Source organism: Squalius cephalus, assembly GCF_949319135.1.
Source record: "Squalius cephalus genome assembly, chromosome: 2".
NCBI lineage: Eukaryota > Metazoa > Chordata > Actinopteri > Cypriniformes > Leuciscidae > Squalius > Squalius cephalus.
The window spans coordinates 55,212,907-55,231,901 of NC_137123.1; the positions used below are offsets into that span (position 1 = coordinate 55,212,907).

At 38.6% G+C, this 18,995-nt stretch overlaps 1 protein-coding gene across 1 annotated transcript; it reads left to right on the top strand.

Annotated features, from left to right (window-relative positions):
• Nucleotides 1–16,223: 16,223 nt before the first annotated feature.
• On the top strand, nt 16,224–18,059 carry LOC307149485 (general transcription factor II-I repeat domain-containing protein 2A-like; the record flags this gene model as incomplete). Its single annotated transcript, XM_079855828.1, has 1 exon — nt 16,224–18,059. The coding sequence occupies one exon, from the start codon at nt 16,224–16,226 to the stop codon at nt 18,057–18,059; it is 1,836 nt and encodes a 611-aa protein (XP_079711954.1).
• Nucleotides 18,060–18,995: the final 936 nt, after the last annotated feature.

Sequence of the window (18,995 nt, forward strand, 5' to 3'; positions counted from 1 at the left end):
AAGTCAGCTTCAAGACTCTCACACAGGAGTTCGTAGGCCGCCCCGCTTACAGTTACAAAGATCACAGCAGTTATACCCTACACCAGGGTTCACCAATCTCGGTCCTGGAGGGCCGCTGTCCCTGCAGAGTTTAGCTCCAACCAGCTCCAACACACCTGTTCGAAAGTTTCTAGTATGCCTAGTGAGACCTTGATTAGCTGGTTCAGGTGTGTTTAATTGGGGTTGGAGCTAAACTCTGCAGGACAGCGGCCCTCCAGGACCGAGATTGGTGAACCCTGCCCTACACCAAGGTCTAAGCTACATCATTGCTTACAGGTTGAATGATACTCATTGGCTAAGAAAATAGATAAACATAGTAATTTTCCAAACATATACAGATAGACTGAAGCATATCTCCATAGATTATGCAGCTGACACTCGGACCCTGAAGTTGGGTGTCAGCATGTCCCGAACAACAACTCAGTCAATCTCCAATAATGCCAATGGTTCCTTAACCTCTAACACACACACAGACACACAGTTTTTCCAAGGTTGGATTTGGCCAGGTTCTAACTATAAGAGTCTTGTCTATCGTCTATCAAGATAACAAGTTCTTTCTCTCAAGGATAGGACACTTTAGTCTAAATGGAAAATATAGGCTTTAACTGAGAAATGGTCCCTTAAACTACAATGACAATAGACTTCAATGACCCCTATATGTTTTTACATGTTGAAGACCTTTCTCAAACACAAAACATGTCCCTATTTCATTTCTGGAAGCCGGGCTAAATAAGCAAGCACTGTTACTGCATTCAGATATCAAATACTGACATTAAAGAATACATGAAAAGAACATTTCAGTGATCACACTTGTAAACTTCTATAACAAAGTAAAATCTCTAGAGAAGTCATTCAACTCATTTGATATTTAGAAGGAAAAATATTGATTAATACCTTGATTATAATCACTCATTACATATACATTGAAGCAGCTGTGGATTCCAATCCCCCCCCCCCCCCCCCCCCTCTTCATATTCTCCATATTATGCTGAATAGTTACATCTGGAATCAGGCTTCGATGAACCTCTAATAAACATTAGAGTGTCAGTGTTTATTTGCTCATCTCTGTCTCCGTGTATCGCCAAAGATCAGTTTAATTCTCATTCTACACACTGAAAAAAACTGAACGGGCTGATTAAGAAACGCAATTACAGGAAGTAAATAACTTTCCAAGATCACATGTGATTTTACTCTAACAATGAGACTGGAGGTTGGGACTCGCACACACCTAGAGACGGAGATACACAGACCCGAGGGAACCACGCTGCCCCCCCCCCTCCCTTCCTAATTACCACCCGCTCTGTTTGTCTGCGATAAACCCAATAGGAAGCAGATTTTGGGTGAAAAATAAGAAATCAAGAATTCCACTTTGCATTAAAGACTAATTATATTCAGTTTACTGTGCTTGGGGGTTAGAGGAAGGTTGAGAAATTGATATGTATGTGCGTGTGTGTTTATGTCTGTATTTGCATGCACACTGCCCTGCATACTTACACAGGATTCTACCCTACCCATCCTGATTAGTTTTTTAACCTGATGTCTTGCAAATCACACCTTGGTTGCAAAGCAGATTTTAGAATAATTTTCTTTATCATTTCATTAATATTCCGGTGTGTGAAAACAAACAGACAGGGAGTTAATTGATGTTTTTGTGCAAGCCACTGATGATCCAGTTGCAAACTTGATAGCAACTTTTGTTAGTCTTGAGCATTAGAGTCTGTGGTTACATCTACATTTGAATAAAATTCAATATTTATGTTTATCATGGCCAGTGAGTGTTGAAATCAGTTCAGCTCTATAATCTAGTAATTAAGACCGCATGAGACCTCTTTTTTTTCTCTCTTAGATTAATGATTCTCAATTTGATAGGCTCCATTCTACCACCCAAAATACAGTCTAATGTTCCAGTCACACAAATAGGATAGAGATCATAAAGGTTTGAGATAAATTTAGAGCAACAATACTAAAGTTTAGCATAGAACTTTCTTTTCATGCCATCAGTCGTATTGTCTGCACACTCAGGGTACGTTTACATGACAACAATGTACTAAAAACGGAAAAGTTTTTACTTTGGATTTTTCGCATACAGATGACACCATTGTCAAAATGATCCCCGTTCCCACAGATTCACGAAAATGACAAAAACAATTGTGTTACACACCCACCACTAGCCTAGCTTAGCACAAAGACTGGAGGTAAACGGCTCCGGCTAGCATACTGCTGTATAGTCTGTATATTCACAGCGTGTAAGGTAAGGTAAGGTAGTTTATTTATAAAGCACAATTAAAAACAACGGGTAGTTGACCAATGTGCTGTACAATTTGTAAAAACATGCAAAAAGCAAATGTACAAAAACATTTATACAATATAATACAAATATCTAACTACTCTCATAAAACAAACAATCAACTAACTCAGCTATTTGGTTTAGACAGGAAAGCCAGTGAAAAAAGATGAGTTTTTAAAAAAGATTTAAAAGATACCACTGTGGAGGCAGTTCTAATATGCAAAGGTAGCCTATTCCAGAGTTTCGGTGCCAACACTGAAAAGGAACGATCACCCCAAAGTTTGCGTCTTGACCTTGGGACAATTAGCATTTTCTGGTCAGCAGACCTAAGAGATCTTGAAGGAGAGTATATCTGCAATAGATCTGAGAGGTAAGGTGGTGCCAGACCATTTAGAGATTTAAAAACAAACAACAAAATCTTAAAATCAATCCTATAACGGATAGGCAACCAATGTAAAGAAAACAAAATCGGAGTGATATGGCTCCGCTTCCGAGATCCTGTCAGCAATCTAGCTGCGGCATTTTGAACAATTTGCAAACGTCTCAAAGTTGACTGATTAATTCCTGCATACAAGGCATTACAGTAATCTAAACGTGAGGTCACAAAAGCGTGCATTACTCTCTCTAAGTCTTCAAATGACAAAAATGACTTGACTTTTGTCAAGGTTCTTAACTGAAAGAAACCTGATCGCACAACAGCGTTTACTTGTTTGTCAAATTTTAGTGTGTTATCAAAAATTACCCCCAGGTTTTTCACCATGGATTTACAATAAATGGATAACAAATAACAAATGTACAAATAACAAGGTCACATGAGACACAGCCATCTTCTAATCGTATACATACTGGGAACTATATTCTCAGAAGGCAAAGCACTGATACTTCTGCAGAGTGATATACTCCAACTCTGAGCGAACTCTCTGCTCCTCACCACGGGGCTTCTCAGGCGCTGCGAGCAAATCACTCCGCCCAAGTAGTGCTTCGCCTTCTGAGAATATAGTTCCCAGTATGGTTAGAAGATGGCTGTGTCTCATGTGACCTTGTTATTTGTACACGCTGTGACTATACAAATCACAACATGTAAATAGGAAAATGTTGGCGTTATTTTGTCACTTATTGGGAGCAGTATGCTAGCTGGAGCCGTTTACCTCCAGTCTTTGTGCTAAGCTAGGCTAGCTGTGGGTGCGTCAGACAGAGTTATGGCACGCACGGAGATAAAAAGGGTATGTATGGACTTATTTAACTCGGGGGGGATACGGTGAATAAGCTAAAGTCCCAAAAGTTTGGTGTGTTCCTTTAAGAGATAAATATCAGACCAAGGTCAGACTCTATCAAATCTCTTGCTATGAAGAAGCAACCTCAAAGCAATCTCACCCAGTTCTGATTGTACCTATATTGCTCAAAGATTAAAACAGAAACTTTGACAACTACATATCGATTGAGCTGGACATTTCAGTGTAGACATGCCTTCATTAATGTCTACATTCTTTATTTTCAATTGTTTTCTGCATGACAACACACTATGCACACTGATTATCCTCCTGCATGACTGCACACACACACACGCACACACACACAAACACACTCATTCACATGAAGATTGCTTTGGTCTTCCCTGATGACAAAGGCACGGCTGCCACCAGTCTCTGACCTATATTTCAGCATTTATTTATGCTCCCTCTTTCCTTCTGTTTGTGTCTCGCTCAATCTCTTTCAGTCCCTCCTCGGCTTGCCTGCTGTCCATCTGTCCCCTTAGAAAAAACTAATAATAAAACCTAATAGGAAATATTGAAATTTAAAGCCTTGGCTATTGCATCGAGCAGGGCAAAAACTGATATTTTCATTAGGCCTATAACAAATATAACAAAAAGGTGTCTGTTTTTATTTGTTTGATTTATTTTAATTGAAACGTTTCTTAAAATTGCCCATAGGACAATATACTATTTTATTATATATGATATTTTAACATTTTAAAGCCTTTCTCTTTCATGTAAAGTGCAAAAACAATCCATCTCAATATCCAATAAGAGAACAATCATTATTTACACATTAGACAAGAACTAATGCTGCCTTCAGGTCATGTTGGAATGATCATATGAGATGAGCGCACACGAATGGCACCAAAATGTCATGTGGAAAACTCAGGATTCTCTTTGAGCCCCGACTTTTCAAGTTGGGGGCGTGTGAATTAAAAAATCGTAGTGGATGAAAATGGATTTTGTTTGAAAATTCACAACAAAACTGTCTGGAGTCCATTTTAACTCCAACCCAAAATTAGGAATTAGGAATTTACCAGAAGGACTTGATGGCAGGATAATCGTGCGATGAATATATGAGTATTTATTTTGTAATGTATAATCTTGAGTCTAACATGCAGATGAGAGATCCAATAATTCCTGCCAGTGGCGACTAGGTCTGCATTCATTTAGTTTTTTGTGAGATAGAGCGTTTGTTAGTGACATTACAGTGTTTTGGGAGCAACTTTAACATGGGCCTGCCTGTTCAAATCAATCCCAGCAACCCACTTTCTTTGATCTAACAGTTCACTTATGAAGAGTGCTGCAATGGAGCAGATATGTGCTTTTGTTGAGCACATGCCGAATATGCATCAAAGGTAAGCGTGGCTTAAAGAGAAGAGAGGAAAGATAGATTTATTTTTTATTTTTTACATTTTCTCTTTCATCTAATTAGCACAGCTAGTCTTTTTGGGCTAAACCCAAACAAGGAAGAGACATAAAGAAAGTATTGCGTGTAGACAAATTGAAAGAGGACATCGATATATTCCCTGTTTAGTCCTAGTTTTATAATAATTATGTCTCGAGTGATCCTATCAAATATCCTCCTATTCCAAATATATGTTTTTCTAATTACTATTTTAAATTTACTTTGGATGTGCATGATTCAAATGATATCATGCATGTTGTATGTAACCACAAAAGTTTCAAACTCTTGTTTTACTACAGTATATGACTGACAGGTATAGGCGGCCATTCGCTGCTGCATCAGGCATTCATTTTTACACTCCAAATGCTATGGATTTATATATTTGATGATCTCTGAATGTGCTTTGAGTGATATGATCACAAAACGGTTTGGACACTGTTAACAACTTAGTGCTGTGCACTTGTGAACACATGTGATCACATACAGCAAAATTTAATACATTCGGATACATCCCAGACAACAAAATAAATTTAGGGTAAAGGATGTAAAAAAAAATTGGTAAAGGCTCAAACTCAATAAAAAGTCGCCACTTAATCACTGTATAATTTTGGAGAAAATGCAGCGTTTTTTCTGAAGAACTGTGGCAGAGCCTTATATAAATCTGTTTTCAGAGCAGAGCCTTAAATATCTGATTTCATACTTGGTTCATACTCCCAGGTGAGGAGGAACCCAGTGAGCATCACCATGACAACAGCTCCCAAACAGCAACTGCAGGAAGATTGGGATGCAGCTGTTGAATTGAAGAGAAGCATTTTAAACAGGACAACACGAAAATGTCCAGGCAATGATCTGTCACTATGCTTGAATTAGCACTTGTGATAAACAGACCAGGTACTCTTACATCATTTTAAAGAAAAAGAGAACATTCACCATCACGAAGGTAATCAGTTTCCTCTCCAAACTAAATCCTTCACCAGATCCATCAAGGTGCTTTTCCCTTCAGTAGGCAGGCATTTCACTATGCTTAAAGAATACCATAGAAAGCTAAAATTGAAACGAATAGTTTGTCATGGTCTTGAAGATAAATTTCTGAGATGCTTATCCCTCAAAGCTTGATTCAATCATCTAAAATGATTCATTTTATCTACAGTATCACTGGCTGTAGAAGTCGCAAAATTATGAATTAACTTAGCTAACATGAAATGAGATATATATATATATATATATGTATATATATATATATATATATATATATATATATGAACAGTTCAGATGCAAAAGCCTCTAAGTGCCATCTGAAATTTTCTTCTAGAATGATCATTTTTATCAAGCTTGGTTATATTAGTTCAGTAATTTCACTTAAATGACAATTAATAGGTAATTTTCATTGTCATTTAAGTGAAATTACTGTACTTAAATATACGAGCTTCATAAAAATGATCATTCTAGAAGAAAATTCCAGATGGCACTTAGAGGCTTTTGCATCTGAACTCTTCATATATATATATATATATATATATATATATATATATATATATATATAATCATTTGTGAAGGAATAGGCTAATTGTTGGGTCGGTTAAACAGATTACCAGAACGGTCTGAATCGGTTCACGATTCTGAGTCATTCATTCAGTTCGGAGCGGTTTCTCACTCAGCAAACCATTAACTAGACACTTTAGAATACAGAAAACCAAAAGAGCGCTGGATGAAGTCAATAGTTCAGCATACTATGCTTTGGGACACTTGTTTTCACGGTGTGCTACACACTCAAAAGAATTTTTCTTTTAAGGTTTGGGACGATGTGTGTTTCTGTGGTGCCTGGTGATGCCAGCTGAGAAGGAAAATTGTTTCAGAAGCTTTCTTTTTGCTAAAAAATTTCACATGTTCATGTTTTATAGCCTAGTTTTATATGAATTCAGTCCTATGAATTCAGATTAATTGGGACACTTTTTGGCAAAAAGTGTCCCTGTGTAATAATATATTGTAATCATTGAGAAAATGTCAAAAATATCCTTATTGCATTTCATTCAGCTTTATAAAGTGATATTTAAATATAAAAAAAGCAAAGGATTTTCTTAGTCTCCAAAACAGTGTGTTGTTGTTTTTCATCTACATTTCAGAGCAATGTAGCCTCTAATGACACTGTAACTATCACTCTAGATTAGCAAAGCACTTTTGCAAACATGTCAATCAAATTTCCGCAATGAGTGTTGATGATTACTTCAATGAACACGGGACGACAAAACTCCTCGCCTGAGTAAGCATCTTCAAAACAGCTTCTTACAGAATTGCTGATAAGCCACAGCAGAGGAAAGAATGGGAAAACAAGAGTCCCACCACAACTTTTCCTTCCAAGTTGCAAACCATGTCAAGTTGAATCCGTATTTATAGAAAACACTTTATTCTGGCTTTCTGCTGTGATAGCATTCTGAATTATAGATGTGATACGATGCATTCAACAGGGAATGTTAACCTCCTCTTTTTGGAGGGAAGTGTAAATATTTAGAGGAATACCACGATCCAGCATTCTCTGGAATGTTGTAAAAAAAGAAACACAGGCAGTGTTATGTTTGACAGCATGTACCATTGATCAACTGATATTTTTTTTATCTTTTGAATTATGACAGCAAAGAAGATAGTTACATATAAACTTGGGACAACAGCCACCCTTTAAGAAAATTCCATAATGAACTTTTTAAAAAGAAAAATCCCCTCAAAAGGACTGATACACTTCAAACAGGATTGTGAGATAATAATAAAAAAAAAATGGCCACTTCTCAGTGGTTTGGATCTCGCCAGTGTGAATTTTCTGGAAAAACTATGCTATGGTTGCTCTGCTATTTCAAACTTCTGTTTAATGAACAAAGGATGAAAAATAACTTCCCCTTTAGGGTGAAGATCCAAGATTAGCCAATTTAAAGCATTGTTGATAATTTTACTTTAATTTAAAATAAAATAAAAAATTCTCAAAACACATAATATGAAAAGGGGTAATTTAAGGGGCAATGTCTGCAAATATTTAATGATTAAGATGCTTATTTCTAGGTAACAAACTGCTGATTCTCTCTCTCTCTCACACACACACGCATGTTGTGTTTTCATGTATAAATATGACCAAATATGACATATTTTTAAATCAAATATGCCTTCAAGTCTTCCTTTCCCCCCTCGAAAAACAGCATTTTTTCGTTGTTTTCCGACAAAGACAAGGCATGTTAGTTGTGTGAGGATCCAGGACGTTGTTCTATACATCTCCCTCTGCCGTTTGATCATCTTCAGTGTGCTATGGCACCCACACCCACAGAGCTTCATCTGGATCCACACAGGCATATGATTTTGGAACTATGTCAGAAATCAAAAGAATATTTAGGTGCTTGAGATGCTGCTGATGAGTGCAGTTTGGATTTATGCTTTCATTCAAAGACAAATCATTTTGCAAGTCTCTGCTCCTTTGAATAAAAAAAAAAAAAAAAAAAAAAGGAAAGCACCCCCAGTAGCAGGGCATGGAAACGGTTTGGGGAATAAATTAGGTTGCAGCAAAACGTTGGGGTTTGTGTAAGCTGTTGTGTGATTTACTGCTTACCACTTATGCAGTGAGAAACAATTAAAATTGAACTTTTCTAATAATGTGGCCTTTATCAGAAATGGTGAAGATGGATTCAATGACCTTCTGGAATTATATATCCTGCATTTGATTAAAGAGATACTCCACTTTAAAATGAAAATTCTGTCATCATATACTCACCCTCATGTTGTTTCAAACCTGTAGGAATTTCTTTCTTCTGCTGAACACAAAGGAAGATATTTAGAAGAATGTCAGTAACCAGACAGTTTCTGGTACCATTGACTTCCAATCCATAGTATATATTTTTTCCTACTATGGAAGTCAATGGTACCAGAAACTGTCTGGTTACTGACATTCTTCTAAATATCTTCCTTTCTGTTCAGCAGAAGAAAGACATTCATTCAGGTTTGAAACAACATGAGGGTGAGTATACAGTATGATGACAGAATTTTCATTTTAAAGTGGAGTATCCCTTTAAACTAAAATGTGAACTGGCCTTCTTGTGAAGTTGGTTATCTCTGTATAAAGTGCATTAATGTCATACTCCCTTTCTTTATTGAAATATCTATGCATTCGGGATCATTGCTATTTGGCCTGACCCACATTTTGTTAGGCTTTAGTTCACAGTGATGCACTGATATTCTACAGTGTAATATTACCATTAGGGCTGCACGATTAATCGCAATGAAACCGCGCGTGATTTGGCAAAGGCTGCGATTATTTTATGCGCAGCTTGTCAGTGAAGCACGGCTGATCGGTAGTAAATGCTGCTCCATCTGAACGCCAGAGGGCGCTCTCACGCAGATACTCCAAATATGCCACCGCAGAAGTACTATAACGCACATAATTCCAGGAAATCCCTATCGGGCAACATGCTGTCGCTGTAGCTGAATAAACAGAAGATTGAAAAGCTTTGATTGATTAAACACGACTGCCTTATTCTGTGTAAGAAGCCACGTCATCTCACAGAAGCAGAGGTGGGAGTAAGTCACACATGTGCAAGTCACAAGTAAGTCTCAAGTCTTAACCTTCAAGTCTCAAGCAAGTCCAAGTCAATTTTGTGAAAAGCAAGTCAAGTCAAGTCAAGTCACTGCTTTATGTCAAGCAAGTCAAGTCAAGTCGTAGCTTGGGTCACAAGTCACTGGCAAGTCATACAAACGTTTGATGATTTCACAGAATTTATATATTAAAATATTTTAAAACTACATAAGTTGTGGACTATGGTTTTATTTGCAACATTTTTTTTAAATATGCATTTCCACATACAGCTGAGTGGTTAAAAATCTAAAAAAGAAATAAAATTTCAACCTACATAGCCTAAAATGTAAATGTAACTGAAATTAGGCCAACATTAAAGCATGAAAAATAAATATGCCTCAAACACTACAGAAAACCATTAAAAGGTTTTAAACAATTCACAATTCAAGTATAATGGTTCCTATGCCACCAAATGGCATTCTTCAAACTGGCATCCCCTTTATGGAACATGAACACATCCTTAACAACAAGTTAGATCTTTCCTTTTTAACAAAAGAATAACAAGAAAAAAACAGTAATAATTGAATTGACACAAAACTTACACATGTCAATCAGGTGGATTGACTATTGTACATTATTAATCTGTGTGAGTGAGTGATTTATTAATATTTGTGAATGATGTGTGTGCATGTGTATGAGTGAAAGGTGTATTGTTTGCATGTCCATGTTGTGTTTGACTTTGTGTGTGTGTGTGTGTGTGTGTGTGTGTGTGTGTGTGTGTGTGTGTGTGTGTGTGTGTGTGTGTGTGTGTGAGAGAGAGAGAGAGAGAGAGAGAGAGAGAGAGGTGATTTGATTGAGTGTGATTGATTCATTAATATTTGTGAGTGAATGTGTGTGCGTGTGTATGAGTGAAGAGTGTATTGTTTGTTTGCATGTGTGCATGGTTGTGCTTGCAAGTTTGAATTTTTGTTTTGTTTATTTGTGTATGCATGGTTTGGTTCGAAAGTCTGTATGTTTTTTTTTTCTTTGTGTGTAGGTGTCTTTTTACAATCTTTTATGTGCATCCCCAAAAACTATCCAATTATTAGACACTGTACACATGCTATTATGCTATTAAAGGACAACTCCGGCGCAAAATGAACCTGGGGTGTAATAACACATGGGAACCGAGTCGACCGTTCTCTGGGATTTGTTTTCATGATAATCGAATGTAAAGAGTTTTATCTCTAAAAACTGATTAGCTTATAACGCTAGTATATGGGGCAAAGAGTAAGTAAAAAGAAATCGCTAGTTAATACCACTAACAAGGCTCAAAATAGCCCCACACTAACACGGTAGCATAATGAGGGTGCTTGTTATAGGCCTAGTGGTATTAACTAGCGATTTCTTTTTACTTACTCTATGCCCCATATACTAGGGTTATAAGCTAATCAGTTTTTAGAGATAAAACTCTTTACATTCGATTATCGTGAAAACAAATCCCAGAGAACGGTAGACTCTGTACCAATGTGTTATTAATTAGGCCTATTATTAAATTACAGTTAAATTACAGTTACAGTTTTTATATTTCTTTTAACATTCAAGTCAACCCTGGAATAGCAGTCTATATTGGTAGCATATAACTAGACAGTACAAAGGGATGTATGCAGGTAAGAAAAACTGGAATATGGCATATTTTAACATATTTTAACCTGATTTTAATTTTCAAGAAATTTTTTGTTTTTTGCTGTGCTTTTGTATGTAAGGGATTATTCAGATCATAAACAAATCATTAATCCAAGGCACTCGAATATTATTAAAAATATATAGAAAGCCTTTATTTCATCATGGCTTTAAAATCATGGCAAATTAAAATCAGGTGACAAGTAGCTACTTGCACACCTATGCGTTGCGGCTAATGAGCCTTCGTCAGGGTGTGGGGTGTGTGACCAAAGCCCCTTTCACACAGAGATTCCGGAAAATACACGGATAAAGTGACCCGAGATTTGACTCGGGTTAGTTTGATTTAGGTTCATTCACACTGCCAGTGATTTTCCGGAATCAGAGAGTGCGTTCACACACAACCCGTAAAAATCCCATAAAGACACATGACATCGATGTGACTTTAATGTCTCAGCAGCGTCTTAAGTTTGCTTATGAGCTGCGATTTCTCTCTCGAGAAACCACGCTAGTGCATTTTTTCTCTCTGATTCGATCATAAACTTGCGCATTACATACCGTTTCACAGCTGGCGAACGATCCCGCGCTTCAGCGTCATCAACTACGACACTGCATTATTACGGCTTTTGTTTACACAGCGCGCGTTCCTGCTGCGTCACGTGATTGTTGCGGTGCGTTCAAATACAGATATTTATTTTTAAAAAGACAAGTTATTTCGAGTTATTTCGAGTCATTTACCTCAAGTCCGAGTCAAGTCTCAAGTCATGAATATCAAGTCAAAGTCAAGTCAAGTCTTTTATTAATATTTGTCAAGCAAGTCTCAAGTCCTAAAATTTGCGACTTAAGTCTGACTCGAGTCAAGTCATATGACTCGAGTCCCCCATCTCTGCACAGAAGGATGCTCAACTGTCGTTATGAAGTGAGTTTGGAGTAAAAGCATGTTATTAAATGTTGTCTTTTGTTGGACAAGAGGTTCATTTATACTTCTCATGTTTGGAAAGATGTTTGACGCGTGTTGCTTTTTCAAATGCACGTTATAAGTGACTCAAACTCACAGTGCTTTCAGATGGAGCAGCGTTTACAGATCCGTACATCAATGACAAGCAGCTACGCATAAAAAATAATCGCAGCCTTTGCGATTTCATAATCATGATAAGCCAAATCGGTTTAAGTGCGATTTCATGTCAATTGTAATTAATCGTGCAGCCCTAATAACCATTTATTATTCATTCAAACCATGATACATGCAGCATATGTTAGTTGGAATGAGGTTAATTTGTTTTTAAAAATCCAATACGGTAATTATATATGCTAAAATGAAAATCATATAGCATGTTTTGAAGTGATTTTAATTGGACATCAATTACTAAAAAGAGTAGGCCTATATATCTAGAAATTTGTATATTAGCTACAGCAGATTTATACATATTTTAACATCTATAACTCATTTCTGAAATTTGTGCATGATTAAAGGGGGGGTGAAATGCTCATTTTCACTCAATCTCCTGTTAATCTTGAGTACCTATAGAGTAATATTGCATCCTTCATATCTCCAAAAAGTATTTTGTTTTATTAAATTTTTAACATAAAGATGTGTGGGCGAAGCTTAGCTGTGCTAACGCGCCAAGCTAGTGACAACACACAGAGACATTTGTTCAACAAACAGTTTTACTCACCGTCCGGTTCCAACGCACGACCGCGAATTTTTATCATTGTGACTGCTCGATCCTTAAGCATTAGACGATCTGCAAATCCGTATATCTGGGCTTTGTTTATAAAACAATCATCGTCGAAATGCAGGGAACAACAGTCTTTACACAACTCCGTTTATGCTCAGGAAAACAAACTCCATCCACGGGTTCCTTAACGCTGGGTTCTTTGGGAATCTGTGCAGGGTTGTCTTGCCCTGGCAACCAAAAACACACTTCTTTGGTGACATTGACTTCCCAAAAGCCGGGCAGGGCGCTTTGATGGCGAACTGCTTTCACTCTCTTGCTCTGGTCTACGAGTGCGCGCGCGGCCGCGATCTTACCGGAGAAGTGCCCTTAGGACCCATATAAGGAAATTCCGCCCTATCTTACGTAAGACAGAGCCATACTCGAAAAAAACTTTCCGAAACTTGTGACAAACCGGAAGGAGTATTTTTGGAACAAAAATACTCCTTCAAACGTACAACTTAGTTTTTGAAACTTTGTCCATGTTTAGCATGGGAATCCAACTCTTTACCAGTGTAAAAAACTCAGTATGCATGAAATAGCATTTCACCCCCCCTTTAAAGCTTGTTTCACACTGTCTGCAAACACTGTGTAGGGACAAAGTGTAGCTGATGGCCCGGAAGTCCGTGGCGCAGACAATGTGACGAGGGAGGCCGGTCGAGCCGTAGGGGTGATAGTACCAGGTGGAGCCAGAGGGAGGGAGGAGCCAATGTGAACAGATTGGCTCAGCAGCTGGAGGCGGAGCCAGAGGATCCTTGTGCTGAGGAGGAGCTGGAGACTGGAAGGCTGTTTGATATGTTCCGCCCTGTCTTCCTATTTCAGTGGATATTACATTAACACATCGAATAATGCTGCACATTTCAAAGCACTTCAGTGGGCCTTTTATAGTAAAATTCCAATAGGAACATGAAGGAGAATCACAGGGAAGAAGCTCAGGTAATAACAAAACATACACGTTAAAAAAAGAAAAACCTTTTGGAAACTTTATTTTTGAAGAGTGTTGCATAGGTCCAAGAAGAATTTAAGCGCGTAACCCACTGAACTTAACAGAAAACAGAAATGTTGCACTATAAACCTATTTAACAACAAATTATAGGAATTATGCTTTCATAAACCAGTATATAAAGACTATAGCAGTACTCACCCATTTTTTTTTAAGAAAGATGTAGTGACAGTCACCTAAACAGCAAGCGAGGGAATCCTGATGATTTATTGCAGTTTAGCTACACTTGCTTCTGTGTAAATGTGTTACTGTTTCGATGTTACCTTTTCGATTTTGCATCATTTATGGTCATTATTAAAAGAAATAGTCAATTTAGTAACCCAGAAATCACTGTATTTTCTGTATACAGTTGCAGTGTCAGTGTTTCACACACCACTTATATGAAAGACGATATCCTTGAAATGGAAAACTTTGTGTCCGTTTTGCCCTTATACTCTTATCTGATTTCCAAATGCAGCCCTCAGCCCATGCGGTCCTCTTTCAAGTCCACACTTGGACTCATGGGATGTTGGGTAGTAGCCCACTGTGTAGCCTTCACAAATTGGTGCATCAAGGGTGAATCATAGCAGTAAAAGGGGCTTTTATGAGCACTTACTGAATCATAAAATGACAAATGAGACCCTACGGTTTTGTGGACTAGCGCACAAGAGTAAAGGCCATATGACCTCAAGGTCATATTAAGTGTATAAATTGGGAAAGACCATTGCTTTAACTTTCTCAAACTGTCATTTTCATAGAGCTGATCAGAAAATAGTTTGTATACTTTTTAGGGCTTTCATTTTAACATGCCAAATTAATGCATTTGATTATAAAGAATGGCTTAATTATACTCTACTGACAGGTTGATAAACCTGATAGCAAAATAGGTTTCTGTGAACTGATCATCTTCATTTATATGGAAATAAAACAAACATTATGAATGCATTGACTTCTAAACCCACTTTTTACAGTCAACAAGTCTGCCAAAATAACATAATGCACTGTCTTCTTTTGAGGTTATTCTCAGCAAATATTGTTTATACACGATGAATTGATTTGATTGATTCATACATAGCATTTAATTAGGTCAGTTAAAGTTTTGAAATGGCCGATAGCCTTAAATTTTTTTACTTTACCATTTTATTGGAATAATCAGACCCCTTTTCATTATAAAACCAGGTTTCTGTTGTCCGACCTCGGTATGAGCACTTTTTAAATGAGCACTTTTCACACTTCAGCCCCATGATCGAGTCAAACCATACTCTGATATTTCACGGGTTTGTGATAAATGAGTGGACGGCAACGTGCTTCTCAGACAGTCTGTCGAGAGGGTAGAACGAAGACCCCTGGAGAGACTTGCGAAATACTAATGAGCAGGGAGACTTTCAAAATACAAAAGCAGAGGCAGACAGACTTGAGCTGCAGGGGCGAGTGGGAAAGACAGGGAAGAACAGGGCGGAGGAGAGGCTGCTGGAGAGCTTTCTTAAAAAACCCCATTCATCATACAGGCAGCAGGCTTCAGTTCAGTAAACAGAAAGGCGAGCATGTTTGCATGAGGCCGTATGTGTATTATGTGTTTGCATGCGCACGCGCGTGACACGGAGAGTGATGAATGGGATGATTTGCATGGAAATGTTTTGCCACGGATCCTCAGCTCAGTATGCAGCCGGTGCTGTTCATTGCTCACCTGTTGTTTTTGTTGTGACTGGCCTGTGCCCTGTGATTAAATGTATGTAGGCTAGTTTCAGCAAACACTTACTAATAATGTGTATATTATGGCAAACTTTATGATATATAAATGTCCATTATTTTTTATAATGTGAAAACAAAGTAGTTTTGCTTTGCTGTGTTTGATATTACAGCAGAATAAATGCATTTCTAAACAGTTTCCTTGAGGTTTCTGCTTAACATAATTTGGATTTGAATATCTGCAAGCCATTCTAGCATTGTTTCTAGCATTCTAGTAATGAATTCAATTGAAATTGATATCATAGCCTATGTCTTGAATGCACTTTCACTTAAAATAAATTTACATGACTGTAAAGCAGTGGTCTCAAACTCGCGGCCCGCGGGCCAGATGAGGCCCGCGTGATGATATTTTGTGGCCCCCTATTTGACATCAAAGTTTAATGTTAGTGCGGCCCGCGCGTTGTTCTGAAACGCACTTTTTTTTTTTTTGCTGAGTCGTTGCGTGCGGCGCGTTTTTTTTTATCACTTATGGGCTACCATAGATGATCTCATGACAGCTTCCCGGGGCGTTTGTTGTCAATAGTTGTCATAGCAATAGTTGTCACCCGCGAACGGAAAATATATGCCATCACAGTTCCAGTCATGTCTCTCTCAAAACGTGCCGTGAAGAGAAAAGTTGCCGACGAGCACAGGCAATTTCAGGAAAAGTGGGAGACGGAATATTTTTTTGTCGAGCACAGGGGCACCCCTACGTGTCTCATATGCACAGAGAAAGTTGCGGTGTACAAGGAATACAACATCAGACGTCATTACTCAACTAGACATGCTGAGGAGTATATAAAGTACCAGGGAGATGAGAGAAAGAACCGGGTCGCCAATCTTAAAAAATGTCTATTAAGGCAACAAGATTTATTCAAGAAAGCAAAGAAAGAGAATGAAGCAGCAGTCGAAGCTAGCTACGTGGTGAGTGAAATGATTGCGAAGGCCGGTAAGCCGTTCAAGGATGGCGAGTTCATCAAAAAGTGCATTTTACTAGCTGCAAGTAAAGTCTGTCCAGAAAAGAAAGGTCAGTTTAGCAACATCAGCCTTTCAGCTAACACAGTGGCAGAGCGCATTTCTGACCTGTCAGAAAACATATATGATCAACTGCGTGAGAAAGCCAAACGTTTTTGTGCATACTCAGTCGCTCTTGATGAGAGCACAGATAACACTGACACCGCGCAGCTCGCAGTATATGTCCGTGGTGTTGACGACAATTTTGAAGTGATCGAGGAGTTACTCGCTGTGATTCCAATGCATGGTCAGACCACCGCTCAGGAGATATTCCGTCAGCTGTGTGGTGCTATTAAGGATGCAGGTTTACCATGGAAGAGTTTTGCTGGAATAACGACCGACGGAGCGCCATCAATGACAGGAAGGAAAAATGGACTGGTGGCACTTGTTCAAAGAAAATTAGAAGAGGAGAATGTGGAGGAGGCCATTGCTCTGCACTGCATTATCCATCAGCAGGCCCTTTGCAGCAAATGCCTGAGGTTTGACAATGTGATGTCTGTTGTTGTGAAATGCATCAACCATATCAGATCTAGGGGCTTAAAGCACCGGCAGTTCCGTGCCTTTTTGGACGAAATAGAGTCAGAATATGAGGATGTGCTCTACTTCACAGAGGTACGTTGGCTCAGTAGGGGAAATGTCTTGAAGAGGTTTTTTGAGTTGAGAGCAGAAGTGAAAGCCTTCATGGAGAAGGATGGGATGGCTGTTCCTGTGTTAAGTGATCCCAAATGGCTCATGGACTTAGCTTTTCTTGTTGACATCACACAGGAGCTGAATGCACTGAACAAAAAGTTACAAGGCCAGGGGCAGCTTGTGAGTGCTGCCTATGACAATGTGAGGGCATTCTCCACAAAACTTGTGTTATGGAAAGCCCAGCTCTCTCAGACAAACCTCTGCCATTTTCCAGCATGCAAGGCACTCATGGATGTAGGCACACCATTCATTGGTGAGAAGTATGCTGATGCCATTATGAAGCTACAGGAGGAATTTGATCGCAGCTTTGCAGACTTCAAGACGCACAGAGCCACTTTTCAAATTTTTGCTGACACCTTTTCCTTTGAAGTGCAAGATGCTACTCCTGTACTTCAAATGGAGCTCATTGACCTGCAGTGCAATTCTGAACTCAAAGCCAAGTTCAGGGAGGTGAATGGAAATGCTGACAAGCTTGGACATTTTTTGAGAGAATTGCCACCCACCTTCCCTGAGCTCTCCAGGATGTTCAAGCGGACCATGTGTCTTTTTGGGAGCACATATCTATGTGAAAAGCTCTTCTCCACCATGAACTTCAATAAGTCAAAGTACAGGTCCAGACTTACTGATGAGCATCTTCAAGCCACACTGAGGGTTTCAACTGTTTCCTCCCTCAAGCCAAATGTGTCTCAGCTGTGTGAGAGGAAGCGCTGCCAGGTCTCTGGCAGCAAGGAGTAGGCAAGAGAAGCCTATGTTCTGAAGAACCGTTCATGTTCAGAAGGACAGCTCATGAAGAACCGTTCATGTTCAGAAGGACAGCTCATGAAGAACTGTTCATGTTCAGAAGGACAGCTCATGAAGAACCGTTCATGTTCAGAAGGACAGCTCATGAAGAACCGTTCATGTTCAGAAGGACAGCTCATGAAGAACCGTTCATGTTCAGAAGGACAGCTCATGAAGAACTGTTCATGTTCAGAAAGGAATGTTCAAATTCAGAGGAACAGTTTATGTTCAAAAGAAACATTCATGTTGAAGAACAGTTAATAATAAAGATTGAGAAGATTGGATCAGCTGTGCTCCTTTTTTTTTTTGGAAAACTTGATGCGGCCCAGCCTGACCCAGACTCTACCTCCAGCGGCCCCCGGGTAAGTTGAGTTTGAGACCCCTGCTGTAAAGGATCTAAAAGTCTATAACAAGAAGCCCCAGATTGTGATCTCTAAGGAGTTTCAAGTGTGTGTTTTTTTTTGCTACAATTTTTTCTGCAAACCAACAACCATGCCACGTTCAAAGTTATATAAATAACTTTTTTGTTCCTTATTCTGATACTCAATTTTGGACTTAGCAGATCGTCTTGACCATTTCTGCGTCCCAATTCGCCTACTTAGGCCTATACTATACCCTAAAAGTATATACTGTTTTGTGAAGAAAACTTGTCCAATGTGCAATGGGTTGTGGGCAATATTAAACCGGAAAAAGTAGACCATCCGGGTATCTTTAGAATACTCATTTCAACATACTACCATTTGGGACACACTAATTTTGAATACTAGGCTATTTAGGATGGGTAGTATGTGAATTGGGATACAGCACATGTCTACGTGCCTAAATGCATTGAGTTACTGCCATGTGATTGGCTGATAAGATAACGTTAACGAGCAGTTGAACAGGTGTACC